The 21889-nt window shown below is 48.7% G+C and overlaps 1 protein-coding gene across 1 annotated transcript in view; it reads left to right on the top strand.

The window, feature by feature from the left end:
- Positions 1-19131, top strand: part of SFXN5 (sideroflexin 5) — a 104329-nt gene extending 85198 nt beyond the window's left edge. The window contains exon 13 of the mRNA XM_040590632.1: positions 18267-19131. Coding sequence (XP_040446566.1) covers positions 18267-18344 — 78 coding nt within the window. The 3' untranslated portion in view covers positions 18345-19131. The remainder of the gene's footprint in view (positions 1-18266) is intronic.
- The last annotated feature ends 2758 nt before the right edge of the window (positions 19132-21889 follow it).

Raw genomic sequence — 21889 nt, 5'->3', positions numbered from 1 at the left:
ACACCTGTTTTAAAATAAAGTAAGAGAAATCAGGATTCAGCTCTGGTTGCATACAGAAACACCAACATCAGGGAAATGAAAATTCTGGAGCTGAACAGCCTTCATGTGCTGGAAAGGATGATGCATCCTAATCTTCTCTTGGGTCAGTGTTTAGTCTAGCAAAGGCCTTATACCTTCCTTGATTTTGTACAGATGGAATCCACTTTGATGTCTGCAACGGTGCTCCAGAATTACAGCTTGTTTCTAGATGTTATGGTTTTGAAGATCACCTTATAAAAATAAAACCCTAGTGTCAGCCATAAAGACACGGGTCCTTGTGACGAAGCACGCCTAAGATGCTGGGAAATACACTTTACATCCCAATATAGCGTTAACTCCAGTATCTAAATGCATCAATATGCATTAAGTAATTCACTGCTGTTAAGTTTAGGAGAAACATCTAGTTAATGCATTTAGCCCACAACCTCCAACTGCCTCCCATGCCCCCCGGGGAATCTCTTTTCTAACTGCCTATCCTACAGCATCCCCACTGACAACTCCTACTCAGCTATGCACTGCCAATAGAAACAGCTGTGACAGTTCCAAACTGAAAATGGGACTTGTGCAAATGAAATTCAGTGTAGCAGCAAAAGAAATAACCATGGGGTTGCTCCACCGATTTTCCACCCTTTGGTCCCTGCTCATCCAAATCATTCATTTTTCGGCATCCAAGAGGATGCTGTTGAACTTCAGGGTGCTGCAAACCCACCGAAACTGGCCTCATCCCACACCCAACATGCTGGATTGTGCTGATAAAGAAGGATAAACCCAGGTGAGAAATGGAGCTGAAGCAAAAGCTGATGGCAGAGAAAGCCTTCCACTAGTTATAATACACATGCCCTCACCGCAGGTTAAGTTTAAAGGGCCTTGGTTGCTGGTTAGGGCAAAACAAGCCATCTTCCGGAATTAGGCTGATTTCAGCTGAAAGCCTTTTTTTAAAAATAATCTTTCTTTTGGATCTCCAGGACAAGGGGAATAAACAGCCTAAAATCCAAGGCTGAGCTATTGTTTTCCAATCTGTTTTAGCCTTCATCTTGTTGGCAGGCTGCTTTAGAAAAGCAAAAGGTTAATGAGCCAATGTGCAGTGGGATTATTGCAGTAAAGATGACAGTGAACCAGTAATTACTAATTAGATGCAGTTTAACAGGAGGAACAAGTGAAATCTCCTCTTCACCAACTGTCAATAATTAGCAGATTTGGTGAGGTTGAAATGTGTCCACAGTTAAAAGGCTGATTTTTTAATGAAATGGCACTTGACAAAAGAGCTGTATGGAGGTCACAGCCATAGCCCTCGAGACGCTTCCCTATACCATACTTAGGAGGGAAATCAGATGCAAGACAGCAGGGGGTCCCCATGAAACCATTTCTCCCTTGGGATTACATTGCACAGGGGGAGGGGAGCAGGAGGGATTCTCTGCAGTAATTTTGTCCAACTTGGATGAGAAGCAAAGGAAAGGATTTGCCAGCTGCCATGGGGAAAAATGTTTGAGAAGTGAGAAGTTCTGTGGTATTTCTTTGCTCCTGGGTCTGAGGAATGGTCTTCTGAGAGTGGTAATCTGAGTGTGCTGGCCAAAGTCTACCCTTGGGGTGGAGTTGGTCTTGGAACTGCTCTTAGGAAAGAAGTGGCACAAGGTCCTGAAGGACTGGCAGGAGCATGGAAGCTCAGTGGCATGTATCTCCCAAAGACTGCAGAAGACTCAAGCTGTGCCGTCAAGGCTTGGTTTCATACTGACACGCAGGTGATGCTCCGTCGTTGACTTGTGAAGCATTAAGGGGTTCATCTGAGGTTCCTTGCCTGTGTACTGATCCAGTTTCTCTTCTGGCAAAGTAACTTGACGTAGGCAAGAGTATCTTTATTTTCCACATGAAGTTAAAATAGAGAGGTGATCTGTGTGAAATCTTTAACATCCATGAAACATTTTACTTGACCAGAAGCCCCCAGCATTTAGGTGATACTGAGTAGTTGAATACTGATGTGGTTCAGGTAGAGCTGGAGAGAAAACCTGTGGTATTTGGAAGTGTGTTGAGCCCTGTTCTGGCCTTCAGATGAAAGGTGATGCTTAACAAGGTTATTGTCTGGTGCTCTTTGGTAAGGATGGACTCATTGCTGTCAGAAGTTGGAAGGCAAATGAGTTACCCCTTCCAGAGCATAGCCCTGCACCTGGAAGGGTAAAGTGGTGGAAGATGAGGTGTCATTTGGGGAACAGCAGAATGATACTGCCATGACTGCACACAGAGGCTGGACATAATTGCACAAAACTCAAATGTAAGCTGCTAGCTCATCTTTCCTAAGAAAGAATAGCCTAAGGAAGTCGTAAACTATGTCTATGCTTAGTACAGAGGTTGAGCACACCTGGGTCACTGGCCCACGGTGCCCAGTCTGGTTAAGTGTCTGCATCCTCTCTGCATCAGTTCGGGCTTCCCAGTTCATGCGGAGGGGTAGCAGTGTCAGGGACTGCTCCCACTGAATAAAGCCTCCCTCTCCGAGGGAAGAGTTTAGGCATATGGGTGCAAACTGTGCCGCACCACTTGTCCCTGAGCCTGAGACTGGATTCTGGTTCATGTTGTCTCACACAGCTGTAGCCCTGCCTGTCCCATTGCAAGTATTGAGGAATACTTGCAATTTTTATTGAGGAATAAAAAATTGAGACTAAAAAAAAAAATTGAGGAATAAAAATATATTGCAGGTATCTCTAGGTTAATTTGATTTATGGTTTACAGGGCTTATCTGAGCTGAGTTTTGACATCAGAGGACCACGGTCTTAACCTTGCATTGCAGAATAGTCATGTCTTCCTGCACCATGACAGGACTGTGCCTCAGCTAAGCAGTGGAAAAGCAAAGATCCTTTAGCTTTTGCTTTAAGTGTCTGAGACCGTTGCACACAAAGCAAAGGGCACATCTGTCCTCCCATACTTCTGGAGGACCCTACCCTTGCTGCCAGCCTGGGCATGGACCTGAAATCTGGAGACCGCAGTGTTTGTCACCAGAATTTTTTGTGACAAATCCTTCCCTGCTCCAAGTCAAATCACAACCTTGGCCACGAATCTTCATGAGGTCACCAGAGCAGCTCAAAGCACCATGGAACCAGTCTCCAGTACTCAATTCTGCTGTCTCGGTAGCTCATGCAGAGAGATGAGACCTTAGTCATGCAGCACAACAGGGGTCCTCACCTGTACATCCCAAGGTGACCGTGCAGTTAACTGCAGCCTGCTGAACAGGGAAGGTTGACCTGAAGCTGCTCGCTAAGGGGTGAGCCATGAACTTGAACCCAGCTCTGGGCTAAACAGCCAATTTTTTGGAAAGTTTTCAGTCTCCTGTGCTTTAAGACAGGAGTGCTTTTACCATTTGCTTCTCTGACATCTCCCTTCCCTGCTCTCACCAGCCCTGTCTGGTTGTGAGCATCAAGCAGAAGAGAAGACAGTGTGTTCCTGGCTTAGCCCCCCCTTCTCAGTCCCTAGCTCACTTCCCTAGGTTTTCCTTCACCTGTGCCAGCTGTCAGGGAAGGGTTTGCAGACCTGGTGTGTTTCCCAAGGAGCCAGACTTCACACCCTGCTTCCCCCTTGGCCGTACCTTTTGGCTTTCCCTTTACACCTCCACCGTTCCTCCCGCCCTCACCCACCTCAGCAGCCTGGCATCTGCAGAACACCTTTCCTGTCAAAGCAACCAGGAAAAAAAATAAAAATCACAGTAGCTTGTTTCCTGTGCTGCAGATTCCCTCAATTCCTTCAACAACTTGTAGCTTCCTTCTAATTGTGTTGCGCAGGAAAGCTGCTGCCCAGGAGCCTGCTAGCACGGGGGAGTCTGTGCATTACTCCAAGTATTTAGGTGGCCTGAGATGGTTTACCTGGGTTTGTGGACATGCCCAGGCTTGCAGAGAGACACGTGGGGAGCTGGAGGGGTCTCTCCAGAGGATGGCAATGAGCTGTTACCATTTACTATCACAGTTATTGTTGATGTTATTCCTGTGTCCCGTAGATGCCCATGGGCTGTTCCCAACCCATCACAGGCCTCCTACACAGGTTCTTCTGTCAGCAGCAACCTATCTAGTGGAAGGTGTCCCTGCTTATGGCAGGGTTGTTGGAACTACATGATCTTTAAGGTCTCTTCCAGCCCAAACCCCTCCCCTCTCCTCTCTATGATGCTATTCTATGAGTCTATGACTTGTTCTTGGCTGCAGAGATCTGCCCCAGTTCCTGCTTCCACCTTAAGTTTCTCTCTGCCATCGTCTCCAGTGTGACACAGACAGAGAGAAGCCCGGAGCTTTTGCTGTATTTATTTGCTTTAGAGCTTGCAAGGTCAGGCCATCCTCCATACTATAAACTTCCAGGTCAAAGTGGTAGCAGAGCTTTTGGGGGAGCTCAGGCATGCACATTCAAGGCAAGGACATAGGCAGGCTCACATGCTCTAAACCCCCTTCTCGAGCACATCTCCCAGGTGGAGTTGTTCCTAAACACATTTTAGGGACATTTCAGACTTAGTAGTCCTCTCTTCCTCCTCCAGTGGTGCTTTAGCCTGAGTTGTTGAACCAATATCCACAAGCTCCCTCCTGCTTCAGGAAGGGCTTCAATTCAGTGTTCGATGTTTCTGCAGAGAGCTTCTAAAATCCAAACAAACCAGAAATCTACATCACTGCGACATTCCTGTTCCCCCCAAGTCATGAACACACCCACATTCTCATTATTGTGTTGTAACGCCTCATCACTACCATGTGATGCTCTTTTAAGCTCTTTTGCTGGGACTGTAGCAGGAGGATAGGGAAGATGTTGTAGCACAGTAATTTCCTTCCACCCTCTTCCAGCTGGATACAGCAACTGTTCCAGATGCAAACCCATGGGTGGTAATCTCATAGAAGCAGTGTCTGCCTTGTCGTAGGGACACCTCCCATTTCCCAAACTCATGGTATGCTTCATTTCAGTGCCTTTGTGATTCGTGTCCTGTCACAACTGATACTCCTTTTGCTGTGGGGTCACTTACCTGAGGCATGATCAGGAGACAAGGAACACATTCCACAAAGCAAAGAACACTTCTGGATCAGGACATCTCCCCTTTCTGTGTTCCCCGCCCCCCCCCCCCCCCCCCCCCCCCCCCCCCCCCCCCCCCCCCCGTCTTTCTCAGAATCAAAGCATTTCATGTGCCTGCTTGCTCCACAGTGAACTGTGGTTGGGAGGTCTCAGTCATTTCTTCTGAGAGCAAATGTCCTTCTTTGATGATGATCTCCAAGGTCTTTTCCAACATAAAAGCTTCTGTGATTCTTTCCAAGAGGAAGAGGAAGGATCTGGTCTTCAGGGGCATTAGCTCCACCATCACGCTTTGCAAGACTCTAGGAAACATGGGGGTGGTTAGGTTTACAACTGCTCAGCCTGTTTGCACCTCATGGTGTAATTATTAGTCTCAGTGACATCTCTAGTCTGGGGAAGGTCATGAGTGAGCAGTGCTCTGATTGATTTGGAGCCTCTGTCTTTGTTCTCACGTTCCCTGTCTGAGAGGCTTTGATTTGTGACTGAGCTGGTTTTTGAAGTCTGCTCATGAGAGTGGTCCTTTGTTTCACAACCAGCGTTTGCAGGAGTCAAAGGTGCTGAAAACTTTACAGGATCTGTCCCTAAAATAGCAATCTGGACCAGCAGAGCTTGTTCTTGCTGGGAAGTGACAGCTTGAACCGAACTGTTATTTGTGGTCATTCAAGGTGGGTGTGGGAGAAAGGACCCCTTTGTACTGCCCAGGGGCTTCAGCAGCAGTGTCAGCAGACAGGATCTGGTTTCATGTTTATATCTCTGTCCCTGGGATACAGGTTCAAGTATGTAAACTATCTATCCTGCAAGCACAGGCTCCTGCAGGTGTGTGGGTGCTAGTGGGCATAAAAAAACATTCCTGACACCATCTCTTTTGAGGAGTCTTCACCTCCTGATGGCTATAAGCCATTAGGAGTCAAAAGAAAGAGCTGACATCCGACAACTCCGGATAAACAGCTAAACATTAACCCTTAAAGTGGCTTGAAAAACATACTTAAAAGGCACTTTGTGGAAAGAAGCCATTTTTTTCCAGGCCTGTTAATTGCTGTCTTTCTTCAGGACACCTTTCAGCAGCACCTACTATAAACAGAGCAGCTCCTCCCAAAGCACTTCCCGAAGGATTCCTGCCCTGCTTGCCAGGGAGCCTGCAGAGGTGGCTGCCCATCTCCTCTTGCCCTGTGCAGTCCTTCTGTGCTTCTTGGTTTTGCTGGTTTCCTCTTGCTATTTCCTTTCTTTCTTCCAGCCCACCTTGAAAACTCAGTCCTCTTTCTTGGTCACCAACAGCCTCTTTATTTGGTTCAACCAGGTTCATCCTTGCATCTTCCCCAGCTTACCCCTCTCATGGTGCACAGGGTTGGATATGTCCTTTTCAGCATGTTTGGAGATGGTTGTTTTAGTTCAGCTGAAGCAACCATACCTCAGACTACTCTGAGGGAGACATACAGGATACAAGCAAAGGAAGGCAGCTGGTTTTCCAGACTTGCCTGCTGGAAGCATGCTTGCTTTACTCAAAGAATGCCTTATTAATCACATTTCCCAAGCACAGGTACATATAATTATCTGTAATTGCTTTTTAAACCATTTGGATCTAGCAGCCTATTTCTAGTGGGGCTGCTGGTCCTTAAGAGAAGGAAATGTGGTGGAGGTTGGGATCCTGAGGAACTTGCTTAGCTTCTTTAAAGCAAGAAGGATATATCCCTAAATCCTGCAACACCCATCATGCTGTCCTTCTGAACAGCAGGAGAATTGCAGGGTTTGATGTTCTCACCAAATAGCAACAAATGCTCTTTTCCTCAACAGAGCTGCTTGAGGGTTTGTACTACAATGGACCTAATAGCTCATTTTTGTCAAAAGGGAAACTTGCCACATTCATAATGCCTGCATTCAAAAGCAGGATTTTTTTTTTTCTTTCAAAAGAGGAGAGACAACTCTTAAGTCTCTTTGAAAATGCTTTTCATTCCAGCAAGGAGCAGCGACCCTAGCTAAACTCTGTGGTTCTGGGGGTTCTCGAGGTGATATTTTAAGCGGGCTGATGACTTTTTTACCCATCAGTTGGCTTGAATGATCCCCCAAAAAGTCTATGTCATGTAATGTGAGGCTTCTTCCTTGAGGCCAGGCAGGAGGGTTTTTGCCCCACACACTATAGACTGAATGCCCTGCACAAACAGTTTTGGAAGAATATTCTCTGCTGAAGAAGGGCCTTTACCTCATGAGGCTGGGTGACCTGAGGTCAGAACACACACGCTTCTGCTGTGATACTGGCTGAAGACATCCACCTTTCTGAAGCTCCTCTAGAAATTTATTTAATGTGGCAAACTAAGAGTTTACCCCATGAGCGCTTATGTCCTACACATGAGCAGACCTTCTCTGGATTAAAGGAGAAAAGGCACCTTAGATCCTGCAAAGGCCTTCCGTGTGGTTCTTCCCTTCTTGGAAGACACATCATGCCATGGTCTTGGCTTCTCTCCATCACAACTTCACTTTGATTCTTCGTTCAGTCTCATGCCTGACCTTCTACATTTTTCTGTATGGGTGGTGAGTTTGTGTCACTTGTGTCTCACCCCCTGGTTCCTTGTGAAGTGTTGCGGAACGAAGTGCCTTGCTCACTGGGGCCATGGACTGGCACCTCCTGGGTAGCAGTGAATGTGTGAAAGAAAGGAAAGCCCTTCACCTTCCTGGATTTCCAGAGAGAGCTGGGAACATCCCCTTCCTTTGGAAGACAGACAGAAATAACTTTTTTTTTATCTTGCTACTTAGAAACCTTATGGTTTCAGAGCCTCTATGTATTTTTTGGTGTTTGTTTTTTTTTTAAATACTTGAGGTTTCTGATGCTGTGGGCAACCCTTTTCTCTTCCAGAAGACTCAAACCCACAATTTTGCAATGATGTGGAGATGCTGTCGTGCTGGGGGTTGACCTTTCAATCTATTTATAAAACTGGAAGACTTTAGAAGGTCTGAGAGCTGTGCAAGCCCAGTTCTAACCAAACCCAGCCCCTAAGAGTGGCTCTCATTCATCTCACCATATCTGTTCATCGTAGATGATCTTGATACACTAGAAGGGTTCCATGGGGAACTGGAAGGTTAGAGCTGGTATATTACTGCAGGACTGGTTTGGGGCAGTGAATGAACATGGGAGCTGGAGCACAGGAGTGGAACACGGCTGCTGACCTGCTCTGTTACGGGACAGGCAGGGACACGCCAAACAGATGAAGCTCCCTTGCAGCCTTAGGTGCCTGCTGTCATATATTATTATCCCACCTGCTGACACTGTTATCATCAGTCATTTCTAGAGCACTGGAAACAAACATGCCGCTGGGCGAGGGGAGCTCATAGTGGCACTCTGCTCCAGCTTGGTTGGGCAGTAGCCTAAAATGCCATGTTTTCTTTCTTTGCATCTGATTAAAATGGTGGGGGGTTTTGATACAGGTATTATTTTTCTTCAGAGAAGCTATGATATGCTAATAACTCCTGAAGCTGAAGTTAAAAACTTCCACCCTTGATCATAGGATTGTTGAAGTTGGGAAAGACCTTTAAGATCATCGAGTCCAACCATTAACCCAGCACTGCCAAGGCCACCCATGAAGTGGTGAAGTTGCTATCCCATAACTGACCCATAAATCCGGCAAGCCATTCTGCTCTGCTTTAGGGCAGAGTCAATTGTTCCCATTTAAGGTGAGGGAAGTAACATCTTAAGCCTTGTAGCTGTTGCAAAAGCAATTGCACATCTCTATCTAAACATCTGTTGAGCACGAGGAGTATTCCTGCTTGTCTCGATACAAAAACCTGATGGCACGCAAGGTGCTGCTGACACTCTGCATTTCGTGCTTTGCTAAAAGCAGTGACGTTTTCAGGGGACGGTGCAGAGGTGTCAGCAGATGTGATAGAGTGTGAATAGCTTGTGGCACTAACAGCGTCACTGATATACTTTATATCTAACAGATGTCATAGCGTGATGCCATGTTTAGACCCTTTCCAGCCTGGTCTGGGAAGAATATGTTTTCTGCCCTGTCCTACAGGCAGCTGGAGGTGGATGCTGGTGGTCAGAGCATCCATGGCAAAAACCAGAAAAATCTGAAATGGATAAACGTCAAGAGCCAGAACAGCCAAATATTCCAGCTTTCCTCTTTTTTATTGTTTCAAGGAGAGAGCAAATGGAGATAAAATTAATTTCAAGTAGTGGTCCTTTTTAATGCCAGTTCTAGGTATGTCCAGCTGGAGGTTAGACAGCAGCACTGAGATACACCTTGGGTATAAATGTGCTGACTGCAGGTCCTGTCAGAGGCAACACATTTCTCTCTTGCACTTCAGCGTATGCTTGGTTCACTCTCTGCAGAGAAATGATATATCCCTAAAAACTTACTGTTTGGAAACAGGGCTCTGAATTCAGAGCCATTTATGCAAAATCCCCCACGAAATTACTACATTGCTGGGATTTAGCAGGTTACCCACCTGCTAAACACATGGCAGTAGTTCCAGATTTGTAGTCAAACAAGAAACTTTGCCAATTACCTGGACTGCCTGATAGTTCCTTACTTTACTTGTATGCTGAATTACACGTGAATCCACTTATATGGCAGTGAAAGGGTAGTATAAATCAAATGCACTCCTGAGCTTGTTCTTATCTGCTTATTCCTCAGCTGTCCTGATCTGCTACTGGCTTTGCTTTGCTTCTAGACTTGTAAGAGAGGAACCTCTTACTTACTCCATGAGTGTGTCTGCTCTCCTGGCATGTTGCATCAGGGGTTTAGTTGTATCCACAGTTGTAGGCTCTGATCACTGAGTGAGGCTGTGCCATGATTTCATGAGAAGTGTAAGCCAGGCACTAGTGATAGTGGTTGTCTTCCTGCAGGAGTACGTGACATTTTAATCTTTTTCCTAAATAGATAGGTCCAGAGCACCAGAGAGGTTTAATCTGTTTGCTTGTGCAGCAGCTCCCAGCCCTCAGTGTCTTCTCCTTCCAAAGCCACTACCTTCCCAGAACATCTTCTGGTGGTCCTTGCCCTGGACCACACCGCTGCACACCCCAGGTTGTGTGGACGTGTCATGCAGATGCACAGCCTTTGCAACGCTCTGCTCGCAGCATGCACAGGCTCTGCCCCACCAGCACAGCTGCTTCCTCGGCACAGCCCCGGCTGGAAAAGCACGTCTGCCCTGCTCCTTGCAGGGGGAAATCACAAGCTCTTAGGGAATGTCATTCCCCCGGTGCAGTTGAATACCTTGGTGTGTCAGACAAAAGGAGAGGATCAAAGCAGGGATGGCGAGAAAGGAGGCTCTAACCCCTCACCCGCAAGTGCCCAGTGCCTCTGCACCAGCTGGCACACAGCTCTTTGATCCCTGCGTTTCAGGGGGTCCAGCCCTCCCTCCCCGCACCGACCCCAAAGTAGTCAGCACTTCTTTGGGAAGGTGGATGGTGTCAAACCTGTGAGCAGGCTCCCACCAAGCCATGGGGCTCTTACATCCCAGGTGGGGCTGGATTTGGTCCAGTTGTGACAGTGATGGGTGGAAGGACACCCAGCTGATGGGCTACGAGTGGCAGTGGTGGCTTCCCAGGCTCTGGTTATGCTTTGTTAACACCTTAGCCAGTATGAGGGGTGGAAATGGAGTCAAAACAACTTGTTTACATGGTTTTGAGAAAAGCATTTTGACTAGGTACGATGCTTTTTCTTATGAAAATGGAATGTTTCTTTAAAACTGGGGCATCTGAAAGACTTGAGAGAAACGAAGAATGAAGAGAACTGTACCAGCCAACTCTTAAGTTCAATTTTTAATAGTAATTTGAAGGAAAACCTAACAAAATCCGCATTTATCACGAATTCATTTTCCCCCAGCTTTGTGATTTGGCCAGCAAGCTGAATATCAATTATTTATGAAGTTATTTGTTACCATGTACATTAGCCATGAGATCATCTCTCAACCAGTGTGTTCAGTTTTGGGGGTACATAGGGGTTTTTAACTATGTAGAAAAACTGGGAAGTGGTCAGAAAAGAGCTTTAACACCAGTATTTCAAACAATAATGTGCCTTGCAGAGCAGAAGCATGAGTTTTATCTGTAAATTTTAACAAAGATGGTTAAATTATCTTTGAATACTTTCATGGGAAGAAAATTTCTGGCAGGAGAGAGCTCCATAGTGCAGCAAATAGATAAATGCAAAGCTGTAATTCTGAATTTAGAAAAACACAAGCCATGGGGATGGCTGATGCTCTTTGAAGCAGGGTACTGAGAGGTCTTGTAGCTCCCCTGTTGCTTGGACTCCTTAACCAGAGGCTGAATATCTTTTGAAAAACATTTTCTGTGATTCAATCAAAAAGGTTTGGGGTGAGATGGGGCATTTCCCAGCTCCTCTCACTTGTCAGGTCACCTTCAGTTATTCATAGGTCCATAGCATTTCCAAGAGACACTCCTTAGCAAACACTGATTTCCTCATCTCATTCCTTAGTGAGTGGATCCATGGAGAGCACTTGAATTGTTGATGTCTGGGAAAAGCTTTGGAAAGAGTTTATCTGAACAGAGGAGAAAAAAATCTTGCTGTGTTTAAATCATTCAGCATGCATTTTCCAATTTCGGAAAGCCTTATAAAACTGAAGCATGAGTTTAGAATTGTGATTGTGGCCCCATCAGCGTGCCTTCAGCTACTGTCAATTAAAAGAAGAAAAAAACATCTGAAAGGAGAACATTAGGCAGTCTTACCGTGGGAACAAAACCATTGAAAACCCAGTCAAGTTGGGGTTTGTCCCCAAGTGAGCATGTTAAACAAAATTTAAAGAGGTTCTGCTTCTCGGCAGAGTTGTATTAGGTGACCATGAGTTGCAGGTGAAACAAAGCCTCAATAGACCTGTACAGAGGTGCTTTCACACCACGGTTGCGCCAAGCTACAATCAGAGTTGCCTGGTGGCCATGGCATGGCTGATGAGCAGTAGCTCATCTATCCTGGGCAAAACATGATCTTTTTTCACTGAGGACAGAGCAGAGCCTGTTAGCAGTGCTGGATGTCCTCCACCTCTCCATCTAGCTGTGCACAGAACCCACCACCATGGAAGCAGCAGCTGCTGGTCCTTCACGGTGCTTCATTGTTGGAGGCTGTCTTGGGCGTAAGGATCACAAAATGATTATGTGCTGCTGGAGAAGGTTATGGAGCAGATCATCCTGAGTGCCATCACATGGCACATGCAGGACAACCAGGGGATCAGGCCAGGCAGCGTGGGTTGATGAAAGGCAAGTCCTGCTTGACAAACTTGATCTCCTCCTGTGACAGGGTGACCCTCTCAGTGGACAGGGAAAGGCTGTGGCCGGTGTCTGCCTGGGCCTTAGTGAAGCCTTTGGCACCGTCTCCCACGGCATCTCCTGGAGACAGCGGCTGCGCGTGGCTGGGGCGGGTGAGCTCTGTGCTGGGCTAGGGGCTGGCTGCTGGCCGAGCCCACAGCGCGGTGGGGAACGGAGTCCCATCCCGCTGGCACCGGGCACACGGGGATCCCCAGGGCTCAGCGCCGGGGCCGGGGCTGTTTGACGTCTTCACCGACGGCCCGGCCGAGGGGACGGAGCGGCCTCAGTCAGTCGCAGGGGGCACCGAGCCGGGGGGAGCGTGGCTGTGCCGGGGGCAGGGGGCTCTGCGGGGGGCTCCGGGCAGGCCGGGCCGAGGGGCCGGGGCCGGTGGGGTGGGGGTCCCCAGGGCTGAGTGCCGGGCCCTGCCCCTGGGTCACACCAGCCCCCGGCAGCTGCGGGCTGGGGGCAGGGGGCTGGGAACTGCCCGGCGGGACAGGGCCCGGGGGGGGCTGGGCGGCAGCGGCTGGGCATGAGCCCCCAGCGTGCCCAGGTGGCCCAGGAGGCCAGCAGCGTCCCGGCTGGTGTCCGAAACGGTGTGGCCGGCAGGGCCGGGGCAGCGCCCGTCCCCCTGCCCTGGGCACCGGTGGGGCCGTCCCGCGGGGCCTGGGCTCAGCGTTGGGCCCCTCACGGCCAGACAGACACTGAGGGGCTGGAGCGTGTCCAGAGCCGGGCAGGGGCTGGGGCAGGGGCTGGGGCACCAGCCTGGGGGGGCGGGGGAGTCAGCCTGGAGAGAAGGGGGCTGGGGGGGACCCGGTGGCTCTGCAACGGCCTGGCAGGAGGCTGTAGCCAGGGGGGTCGGTCTCTGCTCCCCAGGAACCAGCGACAGGACGAGAGCAAACGGCCTCACGTTGCGCCAGGGGCGGGTGAGATTGGGTGTGAGGGAACATTCTGCACCGAAAGGGCTGGCAGGCGCTGGCACAGGCTGCCCGGGGACGGGGGGGTCATCATCCCTGGGGGTCTTCAAAAACCATGTGGCTGTGGTGCTTGGGGACATGGTTCAGTGGTGGCCTTGGCAGTGCTGGGTTAACGGTTGGACTGGCTGTTCTTAAAGGTCTTTTCCAACCTAAACATTTCTGCAGTTCTGCGGTGCCATTCATTAACCACAGTCCTTGTTACACCTCATGGAGCTTCACTAGGGCTCTGTTAGCTTGGCACTGCTCTTGGCTGCTGCCCTGTTGTCTAATGGCCCAGGAGGAGATGGCAGAGGGCTGCTGGAAGGGCCAGGAGAGCCCTCCCGAGCTCTGAACTGGGGCCACCCACCACCATATCTCCTCATTGGCATGGCCAAGGCACCAGCAGAAGATGTGGTGACCAGCCTGATCCTCCCTTCCCCCACCTCCCAGTGCAGCATCCATCAGTCCGCATGACCCTCCCCCTACCAAAATTGGCTGCTTTCTTCCTTCTTCTCTCTCCCCCCTCCTTTTTTTTGGCTGAGTGATGAGCTGTATGCCAAATCCATCTGCTCCTGTCTCCCCTAGCTGCCTTCCATATCATTACAGGATCCCTGGCAGCAAGCCTAGACCTATCTCTCTCCCTGCACTCTTCGGAGCACATTCCTTTCTACACCTTTTCCCGAGCTGGGATAGAAATGAGTATCAACCCCAAACAAAAAGCATCTGCTTTCTGCCTGCTTCTGCTTCACCGGCCGCGCATGTACGCTACACCCGTGTCAGCAGCGAATGCAAAACACACACAACCCCCCACCTCGCCGCCCCGCATCCAGCATGGGCTGACGAAACTTTGGGCGCCGGGAGCCTGCCTCACACCCTCTCCCTCTCCGTCTCCGCAGCACCAGCTGTGACCACCGCACCATTTGTTCCTCCAGCCCACGCCAGCACTCAGAGCCAGTTCTTTATCACCCCAATTAGCCTTGTCTGTGCTGATGAGAGGAGAGAGGCTTCCACTGCAAGGCAGAGATGGGGGGAAGAGAGCTGGCGTGTGGTGGGCACCGTGAGAGGCGATTCTCTTTACAGCGGCTTTGTTCCCTGGGAAGGATAGATTTCACCGGGTCAGGAGCACCACTAAAAAGCCAGCACTGTCATCCTGACTGCATTACCTGGGTGATACTGGTTTATAAACAGTTGCTTGAATAAGGTCAGGGGACACCATTTCTGGAGTTTTTTCCCTTTTTTCTTCATGCATGTGGCTATCTGCTAGAGGGAAGAGGAACATCCTTGGGCTGCATCAACTCCCAGGTGTTGCAATGGGCTGTGGCTAGCACCAGCCGCATTTCTGGATGGGTTTGGAGGTGCACCATGGCCATGTCCCCAGCGAGGACTTCCCTGCATCTGTAGCAAAGCTTCCAGTAGCCTCACAGGGTGGGTGAAGCAATTCCCCCTTCTCCTGCTGCCTAGTTACAGTGTCACCCATGCTGGTATGTCAGGATATGAGCAGTCAATGCTGCACTGATGCTCATGCAACCATCAGCCTGAAAGTATGGGGGTTTCCCCCAAAAAGCCCCTTGTAGCACTCTGTGGGAGTGGTGCTTTTACACTGTGGTTCCCTCACTGCTGTTGTGAGCTTGTTTCCCTCCTGGACTTCTCCTGGATTCATTGTTGAGTTGAAGGAAGGCCCTTTTCTGGTAGGCACCTCAGTGCTGTCATCCCAGGGGCTGGAAGGGGATCCATCCTTCGCCCCAGCACAGGTAGATGTGCCTCATTGGGAGGAAGAGGATGGACACAACTCAAACCCAGTCCTATGGTGGGCACTCGGTTTGAAAGGACAAAATCACCCTGTGTAGGTGGGGCATGTCCTGTCGGTGTTAGTCCAAACAGGGCAGAACCTGTTCCCCAGAGCACCCTCCATGGCAGTAGTTCCCTGTTAGAGGGGTTCCCAGCATGGCTGTGACAAAGGTGGACCCTGCTGGGGGTCTTCTTTGAAGCTGAGACAAGGAACTTGACAGGAAACTCTGTTGGTCTTCAGGGCCATTTCACAATGCCATGTCCAGTGGAAGGTTGGCTGAGCAGGTCCAGGTTGCTGGACAGCTGGAATAGCAGTTTACACCAAAATAGGTGAAATTATACTTTCCAACAAAAACCCTTGAGGGATTCAAATACTGAACTGGTACACAATAAGGTTGTGTCTTAATGTTGTCTTGATATCCGTAGCCCACCACCCGGATGCTTCTCCCTGTCCCTCTGCATTTGATTTCCCAGGGAGAGGAGTAAGTTACTCCTGACGCATTTCTGAATGGCTTTGCCAGTGCTGCTGTGGAGTACATCCCTCCTGTACCTGCCTCCTTGGTGCAGGCGCACCCATAGCTGAAGCTCTAGAGCAGGTTTTTTTACAGCCAACCAGAAAAAGATCCACAGGACTGCTCCAGTTCAGCCAGTCACCCCCAGCAAATTTATTTCACATCTTCCCAGGCTTCAGAAAGGGGCTTAAGTGGGTTCAGTAATACCCAACTCCAAACCAATGCCTGTGACCGATTGCATCTTCTTTCATGATCTTCAGAGGAGTCCCTGACCATGTGTCCATCTTGCGTTAGACATTCATCCCCTTGTCCTTCTGCTCAGACATCATAATCTGTCTCTGAACTATCACACCTCAGTCCCGTCCCTCCTAAAGCCATCCTGTCTAGCAGCCTTGTGTACAGCCTTGCCATGAATGAAGAGCTCAGCCGTGCAGGGAAAGGAGGCCGTTTCCCTCCTGAACCCGTGGGAAGGGAGCTGAAAGGACCTACAAGCAGTTACCTCATCTGTCTCCTTCCACCAAGACAAGCTCAGTTCTGCTTAAACTTTTCTTGATGAGTTTGATCTAATTTGTGCTGAAAACTTCCCACCACAGAGACACCGCACCTTCCCCAAGCATGTGGTTGCAATACTTTGCTCCTTCCCACTAGGATACTCTTCCTGCTGTTCAGCTTGGATCTTACTCGATGCTTTTTGAATTGTGTCCCAAGAGAGTGTGAACAAAACATTACTCCTTTCTTCTGTGCCATAGCCTCTTGCACACACCAATACCACCATGCCTCCCTTGAACTTCTCTCTTCCAGACTCAACCCCTCTGAGGCCTCAGTGGTTTCCCACAGGTCTTGCTTTCAGACCACTCCTCCGGGGTCCACCGTGGCAGATGTGACTTTCCTTGGACCTCCCACCTCTCCAGCCTCCACTGGAGAGGGAGGGACCGTGGTGGCTCTCCCTTAGCTTTCTATGGAGACTTCCCACTAGTAGGTTGTGTTTTTTCTGGCTGAGCTGCCCCACATCCCCAAGCCCTACTGACACCAGCATGGACGGTCAGGGTTGGACACCCCAATCCAGGTCATTTTAAAGCATTCTCCTCTTGATATTTTCATACCAGTGGGTGAAACCACCCAGCCCCAATGCCTCAGAGCTTTTCTTTCTGTCTCTGGCAGAAAAATAAGAAAACAATAGGAAGAAAAGCTGCGTCAGAGCCAGGCAGATCGGAGTTAATCCTCCCTCAAAATGGATCCCGTCAGTGCCGGTGGTGTACGTGAGAATCGCCTCTCCTGCACCTTTGCTGGGTACTCTCCCCGGCACAATGCTTCACTTTGTGTTTCAGCACAGAAAGAAATGGTGAAGTTGCTAATAATGGCACTAAAAGAAAATATGCTACATCTGTTATGGATAGCAGTACAAAATTAGCTGATCACACCTCTGACACCCAAGATGTCTTCACTTAAAATACTCGTTGGCTTACTTTACATAATTTGCTGATTATATTTAAAAGAAATACAATTTTGCAATTACTGTTCTTTCTGGTGTGCTATCTATGCATCATTTTCTTTTTATGTTTATATATTTCTCCTTCATTAGTGCAGTCTGAAGGGTGATTAGATCCCTTCAAACATTTTACAGAGGTTAAACGTTGATTAAGATTTAATTATTACTGTAAATAGCTTGGAATGACATATGGTGCAAAAACCTGACATATGTGCATTTGAATAAATGAAGTGCTATTTCCCATGATGCTTCAGTAGCTGTTTAACAGCTTTGCTGAAGGGTTATGTTGCACCTCATGTTAAGATTGCTTTGATGTTATATTTTGTTGGGTTTTTGCAGCTGAAAGCTAAGAACAGTTTTTCCAGTTTTTAAAAACATTGAATATTTTAAATACCTAAATTGTTTTGCACAAATTTTTGCTAATTTGTCTAACTAGGTTAAACATTTTCAAAAGCATTTCGATTTTAACGTGGGTTCCTAGCATTGTGTCAGCAACAGCATCAATTCAATGTATAGGATTTCTAAAAGTCTGGTCTTGCAAGGTGCCCCATCCCAGTTGGGAGCGGGATCTTTGCTTGGTGTTAGATCCGGGAGCGCCATGGATCCCTCCCAGGGATGCAAAGGTTCGGAGTGATTTGAGAGCAAGGGGTAGAGCTTCATGTGAAGCCAGCGGAAGGAAAAAATTAGGAAAGGGCTGGAGATTTTATGGAGACAGAGAAAGGGGCAGGTGGATTTTAGCTGTGATCTATCCCTGTTGGAGGATACAGAGCCATGGTCCAGGAGCCGAGTGAGGGTTTGCTGTCCCCTCATGTCACCAGGCAGCCCTCGGCTTCACCTGGTCCCTATGGGTGCAAACTGCAGCTTTGGGGACTGGATTCCTTCTAGCACCATGCAAGGGGACCTCGGCTGTGGGAAAAGGAAGGGATGTCTCCTGGAAAACGATGGGTGGGATCCGTTTGATTCTTAGAGACACTCTATAATTCATTGAACATTGCAAGGCAGTGAGCGTGCATCATTTCGTGTAATATAAGTCAATTCAAATGGAGTTGTTTGGAGATTTGAGCAGAGTAAAGCACATTAAAATGACATGGAATAGGCATGATTGACATTGTAGTATTTACATATTAATTTATTGATTGATTGAACTCCTGCTGCAGCACAACACCACAGTACCGATTCTGATCTCTGATCTTGCCTCCTCTTTGATTTCACAGATTGAGACGTCTCGGCTGGAGCCAGAAATCGCAATGGCCACTACCAGTAAGACTGTAGTCTACAATAAAGGATTGTAAGTGGAAGTGGACCATCTCAGCCCAGAAGATTTGGGGAGGGAAAGGGGGAAACTTAAGATCCCGACTGGGAAAAAGAAAACATCAAGATAAAACAAATAATAGAGCTCAGCGATAGTAACGTATTACTGCTCCTGGCGAACTGGGAGTAAATTAACACTTGCAGAGAACTGACACCTCACACCAGTCAAATAGATTAATATTAAAAATTTTAAATTAGCAACAGGAGCAGCAACAAAAAAATCACATTGAAACACTTTAGAGAACTAGCTAAAGAGGAATCTCAGAACTTAGTAGCGCTGCATGGAGGGATGTTTAATGGTGTGTTTACGTGGTTATACCTAACTACATGAAAGCAGGCTTCACCAAGCAAATTTTATTTTTGATGCAAATTAAATCTCCACACTGATGCTGCACAAAAGTAATTCCATAGAGATCAACGGGTGCATGAATGTGAAGCGCTTGATAAGGTGTTTGATAAGTGTCCTGTATTGATTTCATGCCAATCCTGCCCCAGTGATCATGCGCAAAAGTAGCCTTCCATGGTTCAATGTGCAGTGCTCCATTAGCACGGCGAAGGACATAGCCTGTGTGCCCTTCTTCCCTCCCTCCTTCTTCTGCAGATGGTCCTGGTGGCATCCTGTTATTCACTGCACTTGCAAAGCTTAGTGCCACAGGAGCTTGCCGCTGGGCATATCCACAAGGGCCCGGGTTTCAGGATACTGGAAAGCCAACATGCCCACATGTTGAGTAGGAAGGGATTGTACACTAAAACATATGATCGATCCGCTCTTCTTTGCACAGACGGGAAGGATGGAGTTTGTCCCACCTAACACAGACCCTCTAAAAGTAAGGTTGTTAATCTCAGCTGATTGGCTAAGCCATGCTTTACTAACCTAGTTGTCCAAGGACAGAATATGCTTAACTTTCGATCAGCCCTGAAGCGGTCAGGCAGTTGGACTAGATGATCATTGTAGGTCCCTTCCAACTGGAACTCTTCTCTTCTCTTCTCTTCTCTTCTCTTCTCTTCTCTTCTCTTCTCTTCTCTTCTCTTCTCTTCTCTTCTCTTCTCTTCTCTTCTCTTATCTTATCTTATCTTATCTTATCTTATCTTATCTTATCTTATCTTATCTTATCTTATCTTATCTTATCTTCTCTCCTCCTCCTCCTCCTTCTCCTTTCTTCCTCTTCATCTTCATCTTCCTCTTCTTCTCTTGTCTGTTTTTGCCAGTGCTTTCAGCCAGCAAAGCCAACGTTGCCCAAAGCCTTGCTGCACTGCAGAGGAGGATCACAAAGCAGAAACCAGTGGGCAGGACAGCTTCACCTGGCAGCCGTGCCAAGCTGATGGCTTCATGAGACTGCAACCTCAGAGGGGTGAAGTGCCCTCTGGAGATAGCTGGCTGCCTGGCTGTCTCTTCAACTGCTCCACTTTGGGGTGTTTAAAGTGAGGCGGGGCACGTCCCCCCAGCACTGCACTGAATCCTGCCCTTGCATGGGTTTGGGGCCATAATTTGGCTTTCTGGTATTTTGTACCCGAGAGTAAACCCCAGGTGACTCCCTGAGGGCCAGAGAAGTCAATGTGGATTTTTAACATAGTCACCAGCAGAAGACCATGCCAATAGTGAGCTCTGCCTCTGGGATCATTGTAGGGATGGAGCTGCGGTGGTGATAAACGCACAGGCTATCATCCTTCAGATGCCAGTTTGTTGGGGGGGGTTGGGGAGGGTGGGGGGAGCGAGGGAAACCAAATTGCCACTGACACAGAATGTATTTGAAAGATTTATTGCAATGCTTGAAATTGGGAGGCCTGAGCCCTGCCGTGTGCTCCTCCACCGCTGACTGCTCGCACTCCCTACTGGAGTCAGACCTGTAGGAACTGGAGTTACGCAACGGTCAGGCCAGCTCAGGAAGACTGATTCTGTCTCCACACTGGTGTAAATCAGAAATAATTGCACAAAACAAATAAATTTTGCGGATTTACATGCCAGTGTGCAGGGGAGGAGAGGCCAGCTCTGGGCTCTCCACAGCTACTGTTGATGGGCCAGCTCCCGGTCACCGACACTGGTGGAAATGCAGAGTGGGTCCAGTTACACTCATGGAGCTATTCTGGATTTACACCAGGGTAAGGGACAGCTGGATTTCACCCAGTAGAGTTCTTCTAATGCACTAGATGAGATGAATGTATGCTCTGGAGGAAACAAAGCCACCCCATCTGCTCCAGGTGGGATTTGGAGAGGCTGCAGGGAGGTGGCGTCTGTCCTATGGACATTTTCATGGGCATCTGTCCCACGGGCAGCACAGTGCAGAATCAGGCCCCATATTTTGCCCTGGGAGTAACTCACTCCCCGCAGCATTGAAAGAGGGGGGCAGCCTTCCAGCCCCAGGAAGCAGGGCGGGGATGCTGGCAATCCCCAAACAGCAGCCTGCTGATGGGAACCACAGTGGTGAGTCTTTGGAGAGTCAGCTGTGATGAACTGTGTGCCTGGAAAAGGCCCTTTCCATTGCTGCAGGGGGTGGGAGGAGGCGAGGACCACTGTCAGGTGCTGAGGGTACAGGTACCCCTTGCACACACATCCACATGTGTGTGCAGCAGGGAGAGAGCTACTCTGAGTCTCAGACTTCAATTTACAGCTCCGCTGAGCCTGCAGAAGTTAGAAGCCAAGCCGCATCGTGTTGCACGGAGGCACAACTTGCATTCTTCCTCCTCCTGAATGGAAATGCGAGGCTGAGACAGAAACAGCCTCTTGTGTTGACAGGGAGAAGCCTCCTGGCTCTGATGCCTGTCTGGGTGGATCATTTCCCCTTCCCCAGTGGGTTTTGTTGCTGCCTGAACCATTCTGCTGCAAGCTTGTTCATCCCAGGCTCTGATTTTTGGGGATGGGGGAGTGGGGAGGGAGAAGCGATGGAGACTGCACTTTGCTGTGAGGTTTCAGAGAGGTGGAGGAGGGAGGGAGACCCTGATTTGGTTTTGCATCGTGATCACCAGTCAAAGATTTTGGTGGCTGTGAGCTCCAGCTACCTGCAGGGCCCACAGATGGAGCGAGGAATTTGCAGTGGGGGAAAGGGGTCGGGGTTTTGCCTGCTATGGTTCTTTAGGAGACACCCAAGGAAAAGCATGGATTGAGCAAGTTCTGCCTCGGGAAGGAGCCAGTTCCGAATTTTCTCTATGATGGGGAGCGAGTATGGGTGTTTTCCCTACACACACATCACCTGCAGAGTTCCAGCTGCGCCAGCTGTTAATTGGCAGGGGGTGCTCATCGTGTTAATCCAGTGATGCTCAATAAGGACTGCACTAGTTTGGAGGAGGATAGATTTAGGGCTTATTAAGCCACACGGCTCCTGTGACTCACGAGGGCCTGATCCTGCTTGAGGGGGTGAGGACCAGCTTGAGGGATGTCAGAGGAACTGCGCTGCGAGATTATGGCTCGGCTCAAAAGCAGCTGCACAGTCGAACAAATGACAATCAAACAGTCTAAATGAGTCTGGATTTATCATCTTCCCGTACAAACCCCGTCAAACTTGTTTCACTGTATGTGTCATGAAAATGG

The sequence above is a fragment of the Falco naumanni genome, chromosome 1 (assembly GCF_017639655.2).
Source record: "Falco naumanni isolate bFalNau1 chromosome 1, bFalNau1.pat, whole genome shotgun sequence".
Taxonomy (NCBI): Eukaryota; Metazoa; Chordata; class Aves; order Falconiformes; family Falconidae; genus Falco; species Falco naumanni.
The sequence above is the reverse complement of the archived record's forward strand: the minus strand, read 5'-3'. Positions and strand labels throughout refer to the sequence as shown.